The sequence below is a fragment of the Taurulus bubalis genome (assembly GCF_910589615.1).
Source record: "Taurulus bubalis genome assembly, chromosome: 5".
NCBI lineage: Eukaryota > Metazoa > Chordata > Actinopteri > Perciformes > Cottidae > Taurulus > Taurulus bubalis.
The window spans coordinates 14,787,033-14,809,929 of record NC_136593.1 but is presented as its reverse complement, the minus strand read 5'-3'; the positions used below and the strand labels follow the sequence as shown (position 1 = coordinate 14,809,929).

The following is a 22,897-nucleotide window of genomic DNA, read 5'->3' as shown; positions in this document are numbered from 1 at the left end:
ATACAGTCTAAGTTCTTTTCTATGAAGTCTTATGCAGTGATTTCAGGCAGTACAGACAGTATGTCTACACAAGCACCTCAGTTCTGATGTTTGAGCTAGAAAACACTTTTCATTGCGTGGATCTGTTTTCAGGGCTCTGTGTAATGTGAACTAAACTTAAGGCTGCTCTAAAGACATCCATTTATGTCCCATTCCCATGTCCCTCTGTGTTTTGTGTGTAGCCAGTATTGTAAACAGTAATATGCAGTATAGTAATATAATGATTTCATCATCCGTTACACACACATTATGAAATAATTTCAGTTCCTCCACCAAAGAGTACATAGTAGACTACATCACATTTTAAATCTACATATTTATGTAAAAAAAAAAACAGATGGGATATGCTGAATCATGTTTAAAGTGAGCCACTTCCAACACTTGTTTTAAGCACATAAGACCGAAAGACGAGGCAAACAAATGTTGATTCCTCGCTTTTTATGCAGTTTTTTTCCTACTAGGCTACAAAAGCACAAAAGAGATTTCACACAAAGTGAATTACTAACCCGTAATGTTTTAAAGACTTATGCACATGTGGAATTCAAATAATTGCTGCCGACTAATATGTCCCATACAAGGAGAAAGCAAGAGATATTTATTTGAGAGCACAAGCTTTATCCACTTTGGACCAAACACATTATAATTATGAAATAGGAAAATCCGCAATGGACTAAACAAATTAGGAACTGAAGGAACAAAGATCCAAATGATGTAATATTGAACTCATCAAATAACTTAGTATGAACTTCTGTAATCCTTGGACAAACTGTTCATACACGCACAAACAACATATTAATGCACACAACAAATGCACACAGTTTATGTGTACGACCTCATTAAGTGTTATTGAAACCACGTCTTCTTTGTGATGAAGACCTTTGACTCCTGGTTTAACCGATTCATTATTGTACACACTAGGAGCAAAAGTTGTGCAAAACTGTCAACAAGTTCACACTGAGCACACTCAAGTTCCTGTTACATGGAAGAGGATACCTTTATTTATTTTTTTATCACAATATTCAAAGCTATGGCGTTAAGGATTAAATGGACTATATTTATATTCCTGTATATTTGCATTGTAGATGTGATGAACAACAAAGATTTATCTTTTAAAAGTGATCGGTATATATTTTCATCTTCTGTGACGGTTATGTAAATTATATATCTAAAGACTTGTCTATTTTGTAGTTTGTGTAGCTATTTCGTTTTGTGCGATGTGAAATTGCTGCTGGGAGGTCGATGTGTGGTGTGAAGTGTTGTTTTTATGGACAGCAGCTGGTTGTCTGCTGTGTTCATGAGAGCTGTGTGTTCTTCTGACTGCAACTGCAGGTGTGAGGTGATGTCCCCTCACCTGTCCCATCACTTTAGCTGTTTTTAGCCACACTAGCACCACCTCCGTTGACCACAACGCCATCCAGCCGGTCAAACTTTTCCAGTTGTGCGACACTTTAGTTCATGACAGGATATCTCTCAAAATAACTCCAGTCTGCCTCAGCCATATTGCGATGAATGCTAAGATAGCTTCATGCTACATGTTAGCAAGGGGCTCTCAAGTTTTTAAGACAGGTAAGAGTGACATATCTCTCTCTCTCTCTCTCTCTCTTCCCCCCTCACCTTTATCCTGACAAAAGTATTAGCATACTAAGTAGCCTAACATGTTAAATGATATATTAAATATCACCAGGGTAACAAATCCAATAGCTGGTAGCATACATGTTAAATGCAAACAAGCTTTGGTTCAAATTCTGCAAGTCAGGAAAACCTTTTGGAGTACCGGTATTACAGTATAACCCCACTGTTTGGCTTGTAGTCATTTAAAAAGCCTAAATTAGCTTTTAAAGTTTTGCATATTTGGTCAATTCATTATATTAAATGGTGTTGTTTTTTTAGACTAAAAAGTTGAGCCAAACCAAAAGGAGCACATTCCGACTAGTTTATTTCGACAGAAATGTGTTTTTCATGTGTTTTTTGTGTCCTTATTTCTTTTGTCACATTACTGGAGATGGGCTGATACATCTAGATCCACATGAGCACACACCACGCTCACGTCGTAACTAGGTATGCAATCACACGGCATCCAGAATTCAAAACTGTCACATTTATTGCCCCTTTAGAGCTAGATTTGTTCCTTCATGTTGCATCCGAGCAGCAGTTTTGTGTTCTGGGTTTAAAGAGCATCACTGTCTTGCTGTCTAGTGTGGCTCTAAACTTCATGTCTTGTTTTATCTCGTCTTGTTTTAGTCTTGTGAGCCAGGCGCTTCCTGCTGAGAATGTGTCATGTAGAGATCTCCTTGTTGTTCAAGTCTATAAATAATCTTGTGTAATCAAGATAGATTCTATCCATGTGATGTATATCATTGTCTTAAAAAGTTACTGTTTTAGCAGTAAATGCAATATAAAGTAATAATGAATGTGATTAATGCACTTTTTTTTCACTCGGACTGCAAAAAGAAGTTAGGGTTTGTTTTGTTGTCCTCATGGTGCAAAAGCAATATCAAGTTATTAAACTGCAGAACAATTTAAGATTGACACATTAGTGTCAGATAATAGTAATGATTAGGAGCTGCCCATTAGAGCCACAGGAATGTTACGACTTTTCCTTACAAGTGCTGAAGTGTGTGTGCGTATGTAAATATAATACATGTGTGTGAGTGTGTGAGGGTGAACTATATATATATATATATATATATATATATATATATATATATATATATATATATATATATATATATATATATATATATATATGTATGTGTGTGGATTCCTTCTTTTACCTGTGGGTGCAGGGCCTTACTGAGCACACGTTTCAAGCACTGTCTGTACAGGAGACACGTTTATAAATGTCTCTTTACAGCTTCTCTATCTCTCTCTCTCTCCTCAGTCATATTATGATTGTATCATACTGACAATTATTGTAAAAAAAAATGTGATCCAAAAATAGTAATAATAAAGAGTGGACAAGCTGCTGTCGGATTTTTTTTTCCAGGTTTAAAAAAAAAAAAATGCAATTTATAAGTTTACATTGGGAACGTGACATCGTCAGGAATGTTACTAAGCAAATTATTTAAATTATGATGGTAAAAATGTTACCTGTTTACCATCAGCATTGTGAGCAAGCTGACGTTAGCATTTAGCTCAAAGCACCTGCGCACCTGTACCTGAGAACAGCCTCACATTGCTGCTAGCATGGCTAGCTCTTGGCTAAAACTTTCTACTGTATATATGTCTACTACCTACATTTGTTATAGTTGTTATTGAAAATGAAGCAGAATTAAATAAATACAGATATTAATTAGTTACCCATGTTGTTCTATGTAGCCGCTAACTGTTTTCAGATTAAAAACAACTGCACATGTAGCTTCTGTGTGTAATAGTTTTAAATATACTTATGAAGTATTGAAGTTTACAACAAAAAAAACAACAGCAAGCAGATATGAAAATAAAATTAAGTTCAAGAAAGTATGATGTACAACGTGTAAGACAATGCTGTGTTATGTTTGTTAATGCATCTGTTCAGTTTGATTATCGAGAACAAGTCAATTATTCAAGTAATTAACTTTAAGACGGTGATTTCCAAATCAGGTCCGGGCACCTGCAGAGCTTTGTTTTTTACAAATAAAAAAGCACAATGATATGTTGTATGAGGGCAGTTACATTATTCCCTTTCCACTGTATTACTGTTACTTCCAATGTACACAAATATGTAACTGTGTCCCCTTTCATCAACCAAACAATCTGTCAAGATGTGGCTCCAGAGGGACTTTTGGGACTACATGATGTTGGGAAACCCCATAGGAAACAACCAACCTTCAAACCGGCCCTTTTTCTCAGGTATAGTTCACAGTTCGTCCAGTCTCAAATCACAGATCCTGATGCAACATTTCTCTCCGAGCCAGAAGCCCGGATACAGAGGCTCTGTAAATTCAGCTTTAACCTTGTAAAGAAACATCATTCTGCCTGACACCTCGTAGAATGAAAGAGTTCCCTCTTTGAAGTTCAGATAGACACCGAGCCTGCGTTGACTTGGGCATGTTGTGAGCTGGACGCTGTCGGCTCTGTGGCTCACAGAGTAATTTGCGGAGCGATCAAGACTCCAGGATATGGCATTTGCCCCAAAAGCTGACAGTTGGGAGCGAGATTTTCTGTCTATTCCTTTGTAGGCGAGGGCGATCTCAGCCTTGTCTCCTTCCACCTCTATCTCATAGTAGCAGCGCTCGGCATGCAGTCCCTCCCTGCACAGCACCTGCTTTCTGTGGAGGAACCTTTGTGGGCAACGAACAGCTGGGCTCTTTCCCTTGAGAGGGCTCAGCCTCACTTCTTTGTCTCCTGCAGAAATAACCAGGTTCTCATGAGCTGTGGTGGGGTCCAGGCTGAGGCAACAGGCATCTGAGGTGATAACGACAAACGTGAATATACAATTAGCACTTTGGGAACACAGTTGTGGTTGACGCGGTCTACTTACAGTAGTGGAGAACGTATTCAGATCCTTTAGTTTAGGAAGTAAACGTTCTACTAAAATACAGACGTATGAGAAGATCTGCAGAAATGTTTTCCCTGTAACTGATATATTATAATATATGACATTATTAGATGATTCATACTAATGTATCAATGTGCAAGGAACAAGTTGCTGTTGCAGCTGGTCAAAGTGGAGCTCATATACAGTTATTGGTCCCAACTTAAGGTTCAACAAGATGAATCTGAGATGAAACAATTAAGTTCTGCTGCATTAATGTACATTTGTTTTTTTTCTTTGTTATGTTATTGATTCTTTACCTGTTTGAGACAATAGCATTTATTCAGATTAATACTGTAAAAAATAATTGTTTGTAGGAGTACAAGCAATGTTAACAATATGATTATTATATAAGCTTCTTATGTCTTTTTTAAGTAAAAACGGAAACGGAAAAGTGACTACAGCTGTCATAAATGTAAGTGAAAAGTACAATATTTCCTTCTGATATGTAGTAGAGTAAAGCATAAGTATCTGGTTGTTATTAATGTACTTAGTTACTTTTTCATCACTGTCTGCCTACATGTGAGTGGTTCAGATATGTGGAGCAAAGGGTTGATAATCGGGCTGTTGGTGCATCAGAAGACAGACTCACACTGCAGGAACTCTGCTCTGGTTTTAGGCTCCACGTTCTCTTCAGTCATGTTGGTCGCTCCAGAGAGACCTAGAGACCATTTAAGAGCTTCATTAAGGGTCACTGCTGGCAGACTCTTGACTTGTCATAGAAGGAAAAGCACAGGTGCTACTTATAACACCAACAATGGCTCCAAACCACAACTGGTGCAGTATAAATACATTTTTAAATACTTGTTTATTCTGTCTGTATATATAATAGTGCTATTGTGGATTAGTTTTACTGTTTTATTACTGTTTACTTATATGTATTAATAAATATATATATATATAGATATATATTATATATATATATATATATATATATATATATATATATATATATATATATATATATATATATATATATAATAATAATAATAATAATAATAACGTTAGACCAGACCATTGGACTGTGTGTTACTGGCTTCACATCTTTGCTGCATGTCGTCTTCCTCTGACTCTTCTTCCGATTCCTGCTGCTCTCCACCGTCAGCTATATTGAATAAATATCCATGAAAAAGCCATGAAATATAGAACTACTGTGTACATATTAAATTAAAAATTGAAGGTAAAATATTTCCACATTAACAAAGATACACACCAGTTTGAGAGATTAAGGAAAATCTTTGATCGCAAAATTTCTCCAGTTGCTCCCCGAGCTGACTGACGGCTCTCTTTGTAAACTCAAAGGGGAGAAGAGGATCCTCTGAGTCCTCAATGAGAGGATGGAGATATTCTTTTTCACAGAGGTGCTGCATTGACAGCCAGCCCTGTGAAAAAAGAGGGTTGCAAAAGAGACAGAGAATTAGAACATCATCTATGATACAGATTCAGTTCACATCAACATAATTGTGATCAAAGTACCTGCAAGAAAAGAGCATCGCTGTCAGTCTGTGCCAGACGATCCAGCTCAGCATCTCTCTTCCTCATATCCTCCATCTTCACCTGCAGGGTCTTTAGGGAGATCTCGACCTGAGCTGCTGCCTGCTCCTCTTGTCCTCTGATCAGCTCCCTCACTGACATGTAATGTCTCTGGATGGAGTCAATGATGCCGGCCAAGACGCTTTCACAGGAGTTTTGTGTCTCTCTCGCCTCCTCCTGTTGTAAACACATGTGTGAGAGCTGAGGAGTCCTGCATCTATTCCATTTGGGATACAGAGGATACACCGTATACACATGTTCTCACCGGAATCTGTTTGAGAGTCTTCCCCATGTTCTTACATTTCTTTTCTTGTTCCTGGAGAATCTGCTTGGATCTTGTTTGTATGATCCTCAGCTCCTCCTTCAGTGTGTGTTGGACAGAAACACACATTACTTGTTTAGTTTTATGAAACCTTGTCAGTATGAGAAGGCGTGTCAATATGGCATACTTTTTGTGCCTGTTGGAAGTGCTTAATGTAGTTTGGTGGCTTTCTCTATGAAACATTTAATTAATTCACATAAGTGTATCTACCATTTTTGGCTGTTAAGAATCACCATCAATTATTGGAATTCATGTTTAACACAAAATACTTTTTTTAACAGACTTAAACAATCCTCCACATTGCCTGTCTGTATCTATTCTACCACTATCAAATATAGGCAAACATAAAAAAAGAAAGAAATGCTATACAAATGACAGTACCATTTTATTACAGTATGTAAGTCCATGTAAAACTAAGACAAAGCCATGAGAAATAACTTTTACAATTTACAAGTATTCTCATTTCATTGGTCTTTATTATAAAACAAAAACATATACTATCACATTTTCGCCTTCTGTTCCTGAGTTATTGTGGCATTAAATAATGGACAGAAAAGAACTGTCACAGTGAGGTTGACCTTTGACCTTATGGATATACAATGTCATCACTTCATCCAATTATACATGTGTGTGAAATGTTGTCACAATTAGTGAGTTAAGTACGTGTTTTGAGAGGTCACAGTGAGCTTTGACCCCAATCCCCAAATCGAATCAGTTCATCCTTAAAGAAATTCTCTCAAGTCTCTCTTGAGAAGTGGCAACCCGAAAACATGTTGGTTTGCTGCACGTACCTGTTTTCTCCTCCTTTCTTCTCGGACGTACCCGATGGTGTGTCCCCTGTGCTCGGCTGAGGCGCACTGCGCACAGATGATCCGCTCGTCGGTGCAGCAGTAGATATCCAGAGGGCAGCTGTGCCTCGCGCACAGATTGCTTCCGGATGAAGTTCCTGTCTCGACACAGCTCACGGTGGCTCTCTTCGGGGCCTGCGTGGACTCCCCCGGGTGTTTCCTCTTGGCGTCCCGCCTCTCCATGTCCCTCACCAAGTCGGCTAAAGTTGTGTTCCTGATCGGCGAAGGCCTGCTGAGGAACCTGTGGCCGCATTCAGGACACACGCAGGCGCGTTTCAGCCTCTCGTCGCGATCCAGGCGGTTAAGGATGCACAGCATGCAGAAGCTGTGCCCGCAAGAAATAGTTGCGGGATTCCTGAAATGTTCGCCGCAGACTTGACAGCAAAGGCGGTTCGCCTTCAGGGTGATGAGGGGCTCTGCCATGGCTGGGAGGGAGGAAGACAGCTGTCATGTGTTAAGTTTCATTTCTGATTCCGTTTTGGTTTCCTGAAATTTGAAGGGATGGGCGTGACGAAAATATTTGAAGTGAGAAGGGCGGAACAAAGAAAAGGGCAACAATGGTGGTGTGATGGAGCCTTCTGCCCTGCAGTCAGTGACCTTTTATTATACATTTTGATTTGGGTAGAAACGTTGAGAAGTGTTCTTCATTGACTTATACAACTGTTTTTGTCCAGAGCATTTTTCACACACCTGCGATACTAATTACTTTTTCATATCATCCCTCTATCCAACCAAAGTACTTTTTTGAACATCAAACAAAATGTATTCTCTGCATAGTGATTCATGGTTTATGCAGCAGCTGTCCCTTTTATGAATAAAGGACTTGTGCTTATATGTCATACCTATTAGCATGTGTGTGTGCTGACCACGCTGACAAAGCCCTCTTTGCAGGAAACATGTATGTATCTATATGTCGTGTGATCATGACAATAAGTACTCCTTTGTTTGTAAGCAGAGTATTCCAATAATAGACCCCTCCCCTGTAAACTGTCTTTATAACGCTGTGCTGACATTGTGGCTCTTTGTAACTGAGCCTCTACTTGCAAGAATAACTACTTTAAAGATAAGTTTTGGTTTTCGATATTCATCTTATTAGCTTAAAAAGGCTTAACACGTGGTAAAGTTACATTTTGCCGTGACAATGTTTAACACAAGACTCGTTTTAACAGACTTAAACAATCCTCCACATTCCCTGCTACTATCAAATATAGGCAAAAATCTAAAAAGAATAATCTTTTAAAAAGAAAAACAAATGCTACACAAATGCCAGTACAATTTTATTACAGTATTTAAGTCCATGTAAAACTAAGACAGAGCTATGATAAATAAGTTTCACAATGTACATGTATTCTCATTTCATTAACCTTTATTATAAAACAAAAATAACAAAGTTTAAAGGAATAAAAAGACAGAGCAAACTGGTTCTGGAACTGGAAATGAAACAGAGTTATCCTTTTCAGTTCAGCTCAGAAACGTTAAATGTTAAATGTTTCTCTTTTCTCTCACACAATCGCATTATGTTAACATTCCTTCTTCCATACAGCAAAGCATATTAATACTAATGAGTTAAAAATAAAAAAGTAAAATCAAGGCTGTATTGTCCATTCAGCCTTGTGGTCGGTGAAGGTCTGAACGCTTTCCTCCGTGGTCCCAATGTAAAGGTGTGTCAGCAGCTCTCAGATGAGAAACCCAGAATAATGCAAATAAAATGTAAATCATTTGCAAATGTAGGGTAACAACAAAAGGAAAGTCAGATGAAACAGAAGTTTGTCCTCTTCACGTGATAACTATTAAAATGTAATATATGTTTTTAATTGTACATACAACAATTAAGACTAAAAAGCCCCAACCCCGTTCCTTTCCTATATCTGAAGGATAACAATTCATGAGCTGTACAAGGGAATGTTATATTTATTAACATCTTATACCTCAACAAAGAGTTAAGAGTTGTAACACCTGTGGGTGGCATTAGTGTCAGGAAAAGTCTCAATAGTTCATAAAGTGTTTTTTCGGATTGTTGTAAAATATGATGATTGTAAGTCTACACCTTCCCCTTTAGAGAATAAAATCCATCCGTCCCCTTCAGTCTGTACAGAACATGAAACTAAATGCTGAGAGCACTGTCGGTGTTTGTCTGAACTCCTGATTGAAACTTTTTTTTACAAAAGTCGTTGATTCTCACTGTAGCAGTTCTTCCCAGGAAATGGGTTTGGAGAAGACCTCCCGCTCCAGCCAGAGGTCATAGTTCATCTGGAAGTCCTCGGGCAGGTCCACCCGCTGACCCAGTACACTTTGCAGACAGTTGTCCACGGGCAGGAAGTCCGGGTTGATGTGGCTCTTGTCGTAGCGGCGACTGTTGAAGCGCTCAATGTTGGCCCGCAGAGCGCACTCCTCGGCCTGGAAGTCCCAGGGCCGGGCATCCAGATCTGCTCCGGGACAAACAGAGGTTCATGGTTAGTGCACTTTGGTCTGCTCCGGGTGGAAATACAGCCTCTGACCTTCACTTGGACTGCAACTCACGACTATTCTCACTACCAAATAATCCCATAATCATCTTGTTAATAGTTTGGTCTATAAAATGTTTGTGAAAACCCAAAGAAAACCATTTGATTTCTTTTCATCAAAATAAAATTTTGATAGTTTATAAAGTAACACGACTCATCGGGCCTGTTGAGCCATTAAGTACGTGTCTGTTAGAGACTCTGCAGTTTCATAGATTAATGAGTTAGCAACATAATAAGCTCAACTAACCGTCTGACGACTGCCAAAGATCCTATGCATACGTTAGTATGCTCACTTCCTGCGTTATTCAGCATAGCAGGATGTAGAGATACTAAAAACGGCTAACGGTCCCCCGAAAAAAAGGAGAACTATACAACCGGTCACCATAAATAACGGAACTGCTGTAGGGCTTTCCTACTGAAAGACGAAGCTGAAGCAGGATAAAGACCTAATAAACGATTAATATAGCCATCCTTTAATTCTGGGTATTCTGCTGTTTTAAAGTTTTAATTAGTATTTCTATGTATTATTTCGTCTTATGATATAACGTGATGCTCACCGTCTAATAGAGACCATTATCCACCTTGCAAAAGAGTACAATATATTTGGGAAATACTCTTACCATATAGTCACTGCTTGGCAACATGTAATGTAACCAGAATCATTTATTAACTCCTGTCCTTTTTGTAATGTGTTCATCTCTTATTCTGTCTCTTATTCATGTATAACCTGTAACACCATGTGATTGTTTTGATAAGGATATCAATTATGAAATTGGGCGAGTAGAGGCTTGTCCCGACTGAAGTACTAAAAAGGAGAAGTCACCAGGAGCAAGGGAAAGGATATAAGTATCTCTAAGAAGGTGTCATGGTTAGACGTGTTGTTGGTTGAGGTGAATGTAGGTGTAGAAATCCGTCAGTCAGAGTAATAATTTTGGCTCCCGGCCGGACACCTTTGTCTACAGGCGGGTAGAGGGATTCATAGCTGCTAAATCCCCATGGAGAGTTTGTCACAAATTATTAAAACTGATAGCTCATAAATGATTAATATCTAAGCCTTAAACCGCGCTAAAAAAAACACAGCAAGCGTATATATAATAAAGTTAATTGTTTTTCGCGTGAGTACTAACTAGTAAAATAACCACCGGTCATAAGGATAAAACCAATTAACCGTTATCTAGATTGCGGTAGGTCCTTTATTAATTCAAACTATTACCTATTATTGGGTTTTGGTGAAACTGTCCCACTCAAATTTAAACCAGGATTCTCTCAGCGAAGATCTAGTCGAGGCACTTGGGGTGACACACGCTCGGAGAATTGCTGTATGTTGGTGCTGTTTTTCACAACCGTGCCGAACTTCTCTGAAGGTCGCGGGCCAGCGAGCCTGAGCTCAGCGTTGATTCGTGCTCAGTAGGGCTGCAACAACGAATCGATAAAATCAATAAAAATCGATTATCAAAAGTGTTGGCAACGAATTTCATTATCGATTCGTTGTGTCGCGCGATTATTACGCCGGGCAATAAGTCGCGGAGAAGAAAAAAAAAGAGCGTAGCAGAGCAACTGGCCGGCCAGCGTTTCTGAGATTGGAGTGAGACACGAGAAAAGCTGAGGTTGTGATGTTCTCAAAAATAGAAGATCTTTGACAAGTCGAGTCTTGGCCAATCAGCGTCTTCATGTTCCTCAAACTTGTTTTTAATGGAAGCTAGTCAGCTTGCTTTCGCGTTAGCTAACGTGTTTGGTTGTGTATTGTCGTTAAAGTTACGTTATGTTCCGTTACAGTTCAGTCTTGCTTGTAAAAAAACGTAACGTGATGAAACATGCCGTCACCCCCCGGTCTGGTTCAGTTCACGCTGTCACTCGTTAACGTTAAACCGGCACACCGGCGGATCTGGCTGCAGGTTTTTTTTTATTTTTTACTTACTTTAAGTAAAATGAACGTAGTTGGGCTTAGCCAACAACGTGACGTTGTGGTCATAAGAGACCCAGAATGAAAGAGTTTAAGGAAGAGGACGCTCTATATGGAGCAGTACAGCTTCCCTCTGTCCCAGTATTTCATACATATTGATAAAGCAGGGTATGTAAAGGCAGCCTCTGGAGGGATCAATTACAGTAAAAAGGGCTCACATTTGGCAGATGTAAAGCATAGATGTGTATGTTTTTAGTGTTAGTCCATTTTGTTGTTTTAATTAACAGCTCAGGGATGTTCAAGGAGCAACCTGTTTGTGCACTTTATGAAGATGTTTTGCACTGTCACTTCTGTTTTTGAATAAAGGGTTGGAAATGAACGCTTTTTTGATAAAAACATTTTTTTATCCGATTCATCGATTAATCTAAAAAATAATCAACCGATTAATCGATTATTAAAATAATCGTTAGTTGCAGCCCTAGTGCTCAGCCATGAAGGCAGACGTTCACGAGCGGTGGCCGCGGCTCCAACAATTTCAGACAGTTTCTGAGCACACACCTCTGAGCTGAAGTCCTTCTCCCAAAACTCCACAGCCTCTTTAAAACTTAAATAAAATAAACCTTCAATAACATCTCAAACTCAACAACGACAAATCTGAAATCCTCATCATCAGCCTCAAATAACTCAACAAATCCCACCACAACTTCTCCCTCTGCATTGATGGCATCTCTGTTCCTGCCTCCACACACGTCTGTAACCTTGATGTCATCTTTGGCCCAACCCTCTCCTTTGAACGCCACGTCAATCACATCACAAGAAACCACCTTCTTTAATCTTAAAAACATTGCCCGTCTACGCCCCTCCCTCTTGGGAACACTCATCTACGCTTTCATCACCTCTCGACTGGACCACTGCAACAGCTTCCTTTACGGCACATCCACCAAAACCATCAACAAACTACAATACATCCAGAACTCAGCTGCTCGTCTGCTCTCCCACTCCCGCACCAGAGACCACATGAACCCCAAGGCCTCCAGAACCTCCACTGGCTCCCCATACAGCAAATAATCCAGTTCAAGATTCTCCTCATCACTTACAAAGCTCTTCACAACACTCAACACATTCATACCTCTCTGACCTCCTGCATCAACACCTCAGATCTGCTGACGCCAACCTCCTTACAACCCCTCCTTTGTCCAAGAAACGAGGCCTCCATGGCCGCCCATCCCTCTGGAACTCTCTCCCCATCACCTCAGACATCCTCCATTACTCACCACTTTCAAAACAGCACTTAAAATGTTTTATTTAAATCTGCTTTTAACCTGTGTTGCTAGATCATTATGTTTTTATTTTGTTTCTAACTATTGTCATCTCTCTTATTTATATTGTTGTTGCTTCTATCGTTTATATTTACCATGTAAAATACCTTGAGTGACCTTTTAAAGCACTATACAAATAAAATGTATTATTATTATTATCTTCAAACCTCAGCAACATCTAACAGAACATGCTGGCTATTCGTGTGTGTTTCCACTCACCGTTACCGTAGGCCCAGTCGTCGTTAAGCCGGTGTCGGACCTTCTGATAGATGGCAGACATGGTCTTCATGTTGCTCTTCCTCCACTGACGTCCCAGGTATTTGGTCTGAACTTTGAGCAGCTTGAGGACGTAAAGCTGCATCATGGCCTGCTTGACCTTTAGCGCCCTCTTCAGGATGGGAGCGGACTTAAACACCACCAGCATCTGGGAGGGAAAACATGAAACATAATATTTTCAATTGATGGAACCATGACACGCTCTGTCATGATAAATGCTATTTGATGGGAAATGAGCTCACCATTGTTCTGGAGTGCTTCCACTTGGTCAGCTTGTTGAGGATCCTCAGCAGGTTAATACAGGAGAACAGATTTCTCCAGCAAAACTGATTATTATCCCCCGCTTCCTGTAAAATGTCCACATAAAAAAATTACACTTCTACTTTTGACTTAATTAGTCAAAGCAAAAACTCTGCTTTGTCAGATGGTGACAACATATGAAACAACTGAAAACTCACCAAACTCTCTGCTGTTAACTCCGGGAGCTCATGCACCACACAATAAGGAAAGTCAAGCACTGAAATGCTATCAGGGAAAGGAAAAATAAGTGAAAAAAGGCCATTTAAGTACCCTTTCATTAGATTTATTGCTCATGAAAGTTGTGATTTTTTGTAATTTAAAGAGGCCATGATACCTGTTTTTAGCTGTGATGTAAGACATGATGTTCTGGTTGAAGAACTTCAGGATGAGAGGGATGCAGTTGGCAAACACCAGGTGTTGAGCCATGTACTCAAACTATGAGATAAGCATACAAAGACATTTATTTTTGTCCTTATATCAAAGTAAAATAAACAACAATGAGATCAAGAGGTACTTTTCATAAATTAAAGGAAATATCTAATACAGTTACATGTAATCTTGTGATATCAAAGGTGTGTGATGTACCTGGTAGATGTGGTTAAGTTTGAAGTGCTTCAGAAGCAGCAGCAGGATCGCCGAGATGGCCTTCACGATGACCTCCTTGTGTCGATTAACATCAACACCAAGTTTCATGCTTTGCAACACTGTGGTCCTGCAGAATAAGATCAACAATTTTAAGTTAACCGATGATCCTCGACAAAGTCTTTCACTTTGATGGGATTTATTCATCTCTTTTTTATGTTCAAATTGAATTTTAAATCTTTAAACCCCTATTAACCAGACCTTTGGCTATACTATCTTGAACCTGTAAATCAAAAGTAAAACAGACACCAGTATTGTTTTTTCCACTTCAGACATTAGTCTAATTGACAAATTGTTACTAAAGTCAGGATATTTTCCTTGTTCAGAACAGAATGCTGCACTGGAGAAGGAACAGGCAAAGCTGTTAAAATCCTTTTAGAGGCCCTGCACCACTTACGGCATCTCCTCCGGCAGCACGTCGGCCAGGATGTTGATGGAGTCCGTCTTGGCTTTGGAAGTCGGAGCTGCTGCCAGCAAGATCTTAAGCAGAGCAATCTGACATTCAGGGAGACAAACCGTGGAGTCAGTTACAGTCTGACACGGAAACTCATAGCTGCTTCTGAAGGGCTGGATTAGATGAACAGTGATGGTTGATATTTGTACTATTAACACAGATGAAGCAACGATACCGTGCAGTGGCTAAACATCCAATACCCAAATTGTATGTTTGCCTTAATGCAGTAACATTTTGTATTTGAGTTATGTAATTTGTGCTGCTTCTTTAGGAATTTAACTTCCCAACTTGCCTTATTTTAAAGCAGCATAGCCGCTGACATTGTTCAAGCTCATTTCTGCGCTCATACATGCTTAATTTGCCTAAACACAAGGAACTGAAACACATTAAAATATGTTATAACACAGTCTTCTCTATGCGGGTTGATTACAGTATTTGCCACAACATAAAACGATATGGTGCACAATATAGATTTGTATGGTTACTTTTATACAGAATCAATTCACATCAATTTCATTTAGCAATACTATACATATGAAAGTTTAAATAATAAATGCTGTGTCAAGCATATTGTAACAGGAGTCATACATGACCCACAGTACCACAGAGAATACCCGACCCCAAACAGCACTAACCATGTACTGAGGCAAACTGGGCAGAATTCCCTGATAGAGCAGCTCAGTGGAGGACATCTCCACCTCCTCTTCACCCTGATAATGAGGAGGGAGAAAACAAGAGACATCAAACACATAAAATAACATCACCATGAACCCTCGAGACAGATTGGTCTTAAAACCTCTGCTATCCTTAACTTGAAGAAAGAATAACGACTTAATCTACTACGAGGAACTTTCCTTTTGTTTTGAATTTGGCGGTCCCTGTGGATAAAAACAGTAGTTTCCGAGCACCAGATTCCATATAGAAAACTTAATTTTTCTGCAGTAGGGTCTAATAGTCTCCCCCGTACCGTGCTGGTTCTGGTTCTCCAGAGAGCAAGAGTAATGTGCAGTTTAAAGTTAAACAAAAACTACTTGTAAGAGCATAATAGAAAATATATAACAATTTATATTCTTTGTTTTTTTGGCAGCGTTAAGCTGGAGGAGTTGACAAATGAAGATGTCTTCAACAGGACAGACATCGTCTACAGATATAATAAGAATTCCAGGTTAACAGGTTATGTGAATCATTAACGTTTTTGGTTCCACTTACTCCAGACAGAGGGGTTTTCTGAAACTCCTCCTCCTTTGAAATCTGTATTTCAGCAATGGAGATGTACTTGTGCTGAAAAAAGATGAAAACTTGACATGTGTAAATCCAGCAGCAGTATTGCCATTTAGAATATCCTCTAGGTATAAAACTGATATAATGCAAAATTGTGGAAGGCAAATGCAATACCTGCTTTAACGTCTTTATGCTCTCATGAATTGGCCTGGGCAAGCCAACAACTGTGTCTGTATCACTGCAAGACATGGACAAGATTAAACTCAGTACACACAATACAGTCACAGTATGAAACAATAGTCTTGAGTTACTTTTTAATTAAAGTAAACAAGGAGAAAACTTACTTTCCAAGTGTGTAACCAATAAATTTACTTCTACTTGATTCCAGGAAATTTTCAATATCCTTTTCCCTGTTGGAGTAAAAACAATAATGTCAAGACAAATCAGGTTCTTTCTTGCTTTGTGTAAGTAAGGAAGCGATCAATAAATACCTGACTTTCGGAGCCCACGGCAGTCCTTTGGGGAAGGACACCCTCTCTGATGGAGGGAGCGCAATAGCCGGAGGCATCACCTCGTCCCGCTCCAGAGGGAAAGTCTCTGCCTCTATTGAGTTGTCATTGTCATCGTTGTCGTCCTCATCCTCACGAGAGTCGTCGGCCTTGTAAGGATCCTTTTCGTTAAATGCGTCTAGATTGTCCTGCTTAATCAACCCCTGTGTGAGAAACAAGGAGGACGTTGACAGGTAGAAAATATATGATGATAAATAATGTCATGCAGCTGTATCCAGGTTTCCACAACAAACTGTGGAAAAAGGCAAAATTACCACAAAGAAAAGAGTCAAAAGCTACTGAATGTGGAAAGGTGAGATGCACAATATGTGCACAAACACTGGCACTTAATGGCACAAAGAACACTTGGACTGGCAGCATGAAGGTATAACCAGTAACATCAGGTAAGATTTGCACAAAGGGACGATTACTGTATCAATTCATGTCTAAATGTAAACACTCAGATACTAAATGTAGCAGTTTCGGGAATGCAATAATCTGATAACTGCCTTAATAAAAAGTAAGTATTTGAAATGGTTGGAAATGGCTTGTAGAGCTATTCAATGCCATAATATGGAGCACTCACTGAAGAGGCTCTCCTTGTTGTTGCTGCCATTCTATACCTGTTGGGCAAATTTTGTAAAAACACCATTCTTGAAGCGGTTTCTTTCTGTTCCAGATGCACCTAAAACCTCTGATAGTCATAGTTCAACTAGGTACATGTCCTTAAATGACTTAAATTAACTCTCGACTATAATTATATAAAGGTTGCTTTTTTTACATCTCAATCTAATCAGTATGAGCAGTAATGTCTACCTTGTGTTCACGGCGCGCCCGTTTTTGCTGCTGCTCTATGAGGTCGGATGCAGACGCAGGAGGAGAAGCAGCCCTCATGCTGCGAATTACTCGAATGCTGTCCTCCGGGAGAGGGGGGAGACTCAGCTCCTCACGCTTCTGGACCTTTATGCTTTGGAGCTGCTCAAACCCTCCAAGTGTAAACTGAAACAGAAGAGAGGATTATAAATTGTCTCCTGACTTCAGATAATACTTTGCTTCATGTGGAAGCATTTAATGTGTCTCACCAGTATGCTCTTCCACAACAGCAACAACACCTTCTTCATTGGGAAGTGAGGCGCATGACCGCTGCAGAACTTGGTAACCATGCCAAAGAGCATGACCGAAATGGGCTCGTTGTTGAACAGAGGAGATCCTGAATGGCAGAGTTGGATTGGAACTAGTTCAGCTCCCAAGTTTTGTTTATATATTGGTGACATGACTGCAGCTTCCGACACTTATGAAACTTACCCAGCTCTGCTCTGAAGGTTTCCCTTATGATTTTCCATTCAGGCTTGTCGGCTGGGTCATCCTGTTGTATCGTTTCCACCATCAGGTACATTATGTTGAGCAGCACTCTGAGATCTGTGCTGTCAGCAAGGGAGATGGCTGGTTTCCTGACAGCACTACTGCAGGCAGCACTGTTACTGAAAGGGAGAATACAAATGTTTTATACTCTTCTGAAACAGATCATTTTACTATCATAAATTTAACGGAAAATGTGTAAAATTGTAGCTTTGCAAAGCCAATCCACATATTTTTGTTTTGTTCACTTTGGTTTGGCAAAGCTTAAGCCGATTTTTCAAATCAACAAGCTGTATAATTTTTGAATAAACTTAGACTAACAACTTTTTGAGCGAAGAAAAATCAATTTAAGATGACTTCTGCAGAAAAAAAAAACTGATGAAGAACATACTCAATCTCCATGTTGAGCAGCTCTACCAGAGCAGAGAGGGTCCCCACATCCAGCAGCAGAAATATGTTGTATCTCATCCAGTACTGCACCTCTGCCTCAGAGCTGCACTCTCCAAAGGTTCCTAGAGACAAACCAATGGCCCACAGTGAAATATACAAAGAGACAAACACAGATTGCCATTTTGATCAATGCCCCTCATGGCAAGACTTCACGGTGTACAAAATCCTTCTGTGCTCCACCAGTTTTAAATAATGCGGATTTACCCTGAGCCATGTAAAGGATGGCTCTGGCAACCTTCAGCCTTCGCTCCCGGGCAATAACCTCCAGACCGTCCAACAGACGCATGGCGTGAGCTCTGTGATGAGCTGCATCAAGCTCGGTCCACTTCTTATCTGAAACTAAGACACAAAGAAACAAAGATAATAAAATGTATATACCTTCTTAATCTGAGATGTAATAAAGAGTTTATGATGAATTCATTATGATTTGACTGTGGATATGCAAATTGAACTACATACCATGTGTTCTGAATTCAAACTCAAAGCACTTCTTATTGAGAGTAAACTCTGGTCCTTCCGTATAACTATACAGCTCTGAAACATACATCAAATATAATAAATAAATCTGAACACACTATAGGTTGCAAGAATGAAATTCAGAGGAACACATAAGTTAGGAAATGTCCATGATGACCACACACACACACACACCTGACAGCTCTGCAGCCCACTTGTCTGTATCAGCATATTTAAACTCGAGGTCCGGAGACTCAGACAGCCCCTGCACACAACACATGACGCATGTTATGCTTTTATTGTTGAAGAAATTATTATTATAGAGTAATAATCTAACTGACATCAAACTGCATTAATCTGACAGATAGCTATCAAAATAAATCATTATACTACATATCAAAATAAATGACAATTATATACAATGTAATGCAATATTACATTATCAAACCAGAGCAATACGTTATAAAGAAGAAGCCCTGGCAACAAGGACTCGGGAGATCCCGTTTTCAACAGGTAGCAGCTCCTGACAGCCGGTTCAGTCTGGCCTGTGAGTAGCTAGCAGCTAGCTAGCTAGCCCTGCTGAGCTGCGTTACTGTTCAATATAAGTTAACAATGAACCAGAAGGGAAACACTAACAAAATATAGGTTCACTGCTTGAATACTTTATAGACCCGCAGTTGCTGCTGTTAGTTTACGTCGCCGAGTCCCATCAGAATGGTTAGTTAAGTTAGCTAACTGCTAGCTATCGTTGTGTCCCAGAAGAGGCCTCGTCTGTCTCCGATTAGTGAGCTGGACATTCATTTAAAAACTTGGGTTTACGTACCTCTGAATCTTTTCTCGGGTTGCGGGTAAATTCGCCCCTGGCTTTGTTGGGTAGCATTGCTCTCTGTTTATTATTTACAGGAAACACACCACTGTTCCCACCGACGTCCATAATGTTTTGGGCACAGTGTCCTCTCGCGAGACGTTAGTTCATCCGCGAGAGTTGGACTGGATTCGGTCACATTTTCATATTTTTCATGTAATAAGGTAAAGTCAGCTTTATTTGTCCATTTCTTCCACATGTGCAAACATACAGAAAATATGAAAAACCGTTTCTCTCCTGTCCAACATAAAATTAATAGAGATAATAATAATAATAATAATATAATAATAATAATAATAATAATAATAATAAAGTGCAAAATGTAATTACTGTTTGTACAGTAATTACATGAAAAATACACACGGAGATTATTCGGTCGGTATTCCTGCCATGTATGTAGTATTTACTTGTATGTCACTTGTATGTAGTACTTTGCAGATGACACTACCGTCATCGGCCAGATTACAAACAACAATGATATAGAAATCAACAATCTTGCACAGTGGTGCTCAGAGAACAACCTACTGACCAACATCAGTAAAACCAAGGAGCTGATTGTTGAATTTAGAAGAAGAAAAAAAGGCGAGGCTGCACAGCCATGTCTACACCAATGGAGCTGAGGTGCAGCAAGTAACTAGTTCAGAAATTTAAGAAGGCACAATTCCTGTGACAAGTACTTGTAAACTTTTACAGAGGAGCAATAGAAAGCATCCTGACTGGAAACATCACAAACTAATGAGAAGACAATACCCATCCACGACAACCTGCTGCCATCTGGAAAGAGATATTGAAGTATCAGCTGCCGAACCAACAGACTTCAAAGTTCATCATCCACCCTCCATATGTATACAGTGTTTTCTTTTATTTTCTTACGTAGCAAAATGGGACTACAATCTGAATTTCGTTGTGCAACCCTGTTCGTTATAATAAGAATAACAAATAATAAGAAACGATAGAATAACAATAGGTCCTCCGCTCTGACTACGTCAGTGCTCAGGCCCTAATAACCTTGAACTTGTAGCCAGACATTGCATTTGCTTGTAGCCTTATCATGTCTGTGAAATGATGCATCCGAGTCATTATTTTATTTAAACAGCATTTTATTAAAGGGAACTGTGCACAGAACTTTTACAGGGTGTGTACACTGCTGTAATTATGTTCTTCAAACTATACAGATAGTGTTGAAAATATCGGCCTACTTTGTAATTATGTTCCTCAAACTAAACTATAGATCGTCTCCATGTCAAAAACGTCAAACAAGTAACATTCATTTGTCTCTATAAAAGAGTTAAAACTATAGGGCTAAATGACTTGATTATTAGTTCAAACATATAAAAGGCATATTTTAAGTTTTATTATGAAAAGACCCCTGCAACTAATTTAAATGCCTGATTCGTAAGCAATTAAAATAAAATAAAATAAATCAACAGAATGTAAAATGTCACACTAATGTCTAGAACTGTTAGTCATCTCATAGTAATGCATATGTTTTGAGTCAACACTGATTTAACAAATGCTCTCCACCATTGCAGAGGTAAAATACAGAGAGAGAAAAACAGAGTATGTATAGCTGCATAGCCATCAATGTATATTGCAAAATATATAACCAAACTGTGAGAAGAACACAGTGGTATGTGTGAATATAAATTAATAAGTGAGTCACAAGGCACTGACCAGTAACCATGGTTTCAGCGCTTATCTTGCTGGCAATGATGTCCTCACTGAATGTCCTTGGCTCTGATGCCTAAAAAGCTCTGAGTGCAACAATGAAAGCACTTCATAGTAGCATCCTGCGGGCTACTATACAATTAAACAGCAAGAGAAAGTGACAAAAATGAATTTCACATAAAATGAAATACAGGAATTAACTGCAACGTGTGGGTAAGGTTTGGTGAAGGGTGGACGGGATACTGAATAAACACATGTGGAACAACACCTTAAAAAGGTGACAAGGGGCCGAACCATTGGCAGGGACAGTAATACTGGCAACAGTTTGGAGTAATATTGGCCCACAGACCACCAGTGGGATATACAGCAAGTTAAAATGTGTTGAAAAACTATACATTCAGCATGACACAACTACTACCTGCACACTATATAGTTTGAATTAAAAATTAATTGATTGAGTCAACAAATGTGGCCACAGAGTCAAAAAAATATTAAAAGTAAATATAGAGAATTAAAAGTGGCATAATGAGTTTGTGTAATTAACGAGCCTCACAACAACTGTGCTTAGCCTTTTGAACAATGAAAAGCATCACGGAACTAAACTAAATATTGTGGTATTAGAAAAGCTGTAATAATGGTGCAATACTGCAAGAGAACAGAAGGTAAAGCTTACATACGTGCCAAAGCAAATGTGCTGACAACAATGCTTGTCCATGTCTGAGCTCGGAGCATTTTTGGATTGACGTTGACTTTTCTGTTGTTAAAAATCTTCAACAACACAGACTATAAATATCTGCAAAAGTCAATTAACTCTGAACAGGTGACATAGATTTTAGACTATTAACATCTCAAACCCTATTTTACAGTTATTCTGTAAATAATCATTTCAGGAGAATGATGAGACATGGACACTAAATTGAGAAAGTGCTGATCTGGAAAAAATATATTTACAAATAATTGGAGATATGTGGATGCCCTGAGGTGCAGATACTATTCTAACCAGGAACCATACCTCATGAATGGACACATATTTTCAAGAAAATAAATGTCAAGCTCTATTCTTAGGTTTGCTGCTGTCAAATGTATTTAAGTTCCTTTTTGTTCCCCAGACGTGCTGATTGTTCGCAGTATTGTGGACAATACTATAGACTAGGACGTTTCTTCTCTAGGTTGTGGATGGAATGTATGAAGTAAGTGGACAATGTCACATTGCTTTCACGCTGCGTTAAGTGATTTTTGACAGAAACAAACTCACAGAAACACAGCCCTGATTTACAATCAGATCATCAAGTTGTTATGGCTTGTTTGTCAGTAAATAATTGCCTACTTATACCTCCAGCAGACACACATCAACCCCTAAATGGAGTCAAGTTTCTTGTCACATGACAAATTAAAGGTGATTTTTTTTTGTTCACCTACTCCTGAGAAATACAATTGGAGCTTGACTTTGTTCTTGGCTGCCAACAGTTCCACGCAAAAGGTTGATGAGAGACAAAACAAGGAGCTAACAGCGGCTAAAAAAAACCTCAGTGAGCTTCATTTTATGGGTTTGGAAATGTTAAGTGGAGGAATTCAATATGTCTATATCAAAAGAATCTCTTTGAGTAGGTTTTAACAGTTTACACAACTAACCATTAGCATTTCACAGCAACGTTAACCCTTCTCTGTCACAGT

The 22,897-nt window shown here is 39.1% G+C and overlaps 2 protein-coding genes across 2 annotated transcripts; both read right to left on the bottom strand.

Moving 5' to 3' along the window:
* Positions 1–3,468: 3,468 nt before the first annotated feature.
* Positions 3,469–7,681, bottom strand: LOC306737021 (tripartite motif-containing protein 16-like; the record flags this gene model as incomplete). The annotated part of the gene is made up of 7 exons (XM_079218726.1): positions 3,469–4,425; positions 5,148–5,216; positions 5,571–5,660; positions 5,769–5,937; positions 6,032–6,265; positions 6,354–6,449; positions 7,202–7,681. 7 exons carry the CDS (start codon positions 7,679–7,681, stop codon positions 3,878–3,880), a joined length of 1,686 nt encoding a protein of 561 aa, XP_079074852.1. The 3' UTR covers positions 3,469–3,877.
* Positions 7,682–8,606: 925 nt separating this feature from the next.
* Positions 8,607–19,624, bottom strand: strip1 (striatin interacting protein 1; the record flags this gene model as incomplete). Its single annotated transcript, XM_079218918.1, has 20 exons — positions 8,607–9,684; positions 13,204–13,408; positions 13,503–13,607; positions 13,719–13,785; positions 13,895–13,995; positions 14,146–14,272; positions 14,600–14,697; positions 15,292–15,366; positions 15,866–15,937; positions 16,052–16,115; positions 16,222–16,287; positions 16,369–16,589; positions 17,242–17,424; positions 17,508–17,635; positions 17,731–17,906; positions 18,176–18,296; positions 18,439–18,573; positions 18,694–18,768; positions 18,886–18,955; positions 19,514–19,624. 20 exons carry the CDS (start codon positions 19,622–19,624, stop codon positions 9,437–9,439), a joined length of 2,448 nt encoding a protein of 815 aa, XP_079075044.1. The 3' UTR covers positions 8,607–9,436.
* Between the last annotated feature and the right edge of the window lie 3,273 nt (positions 19,625–22,897).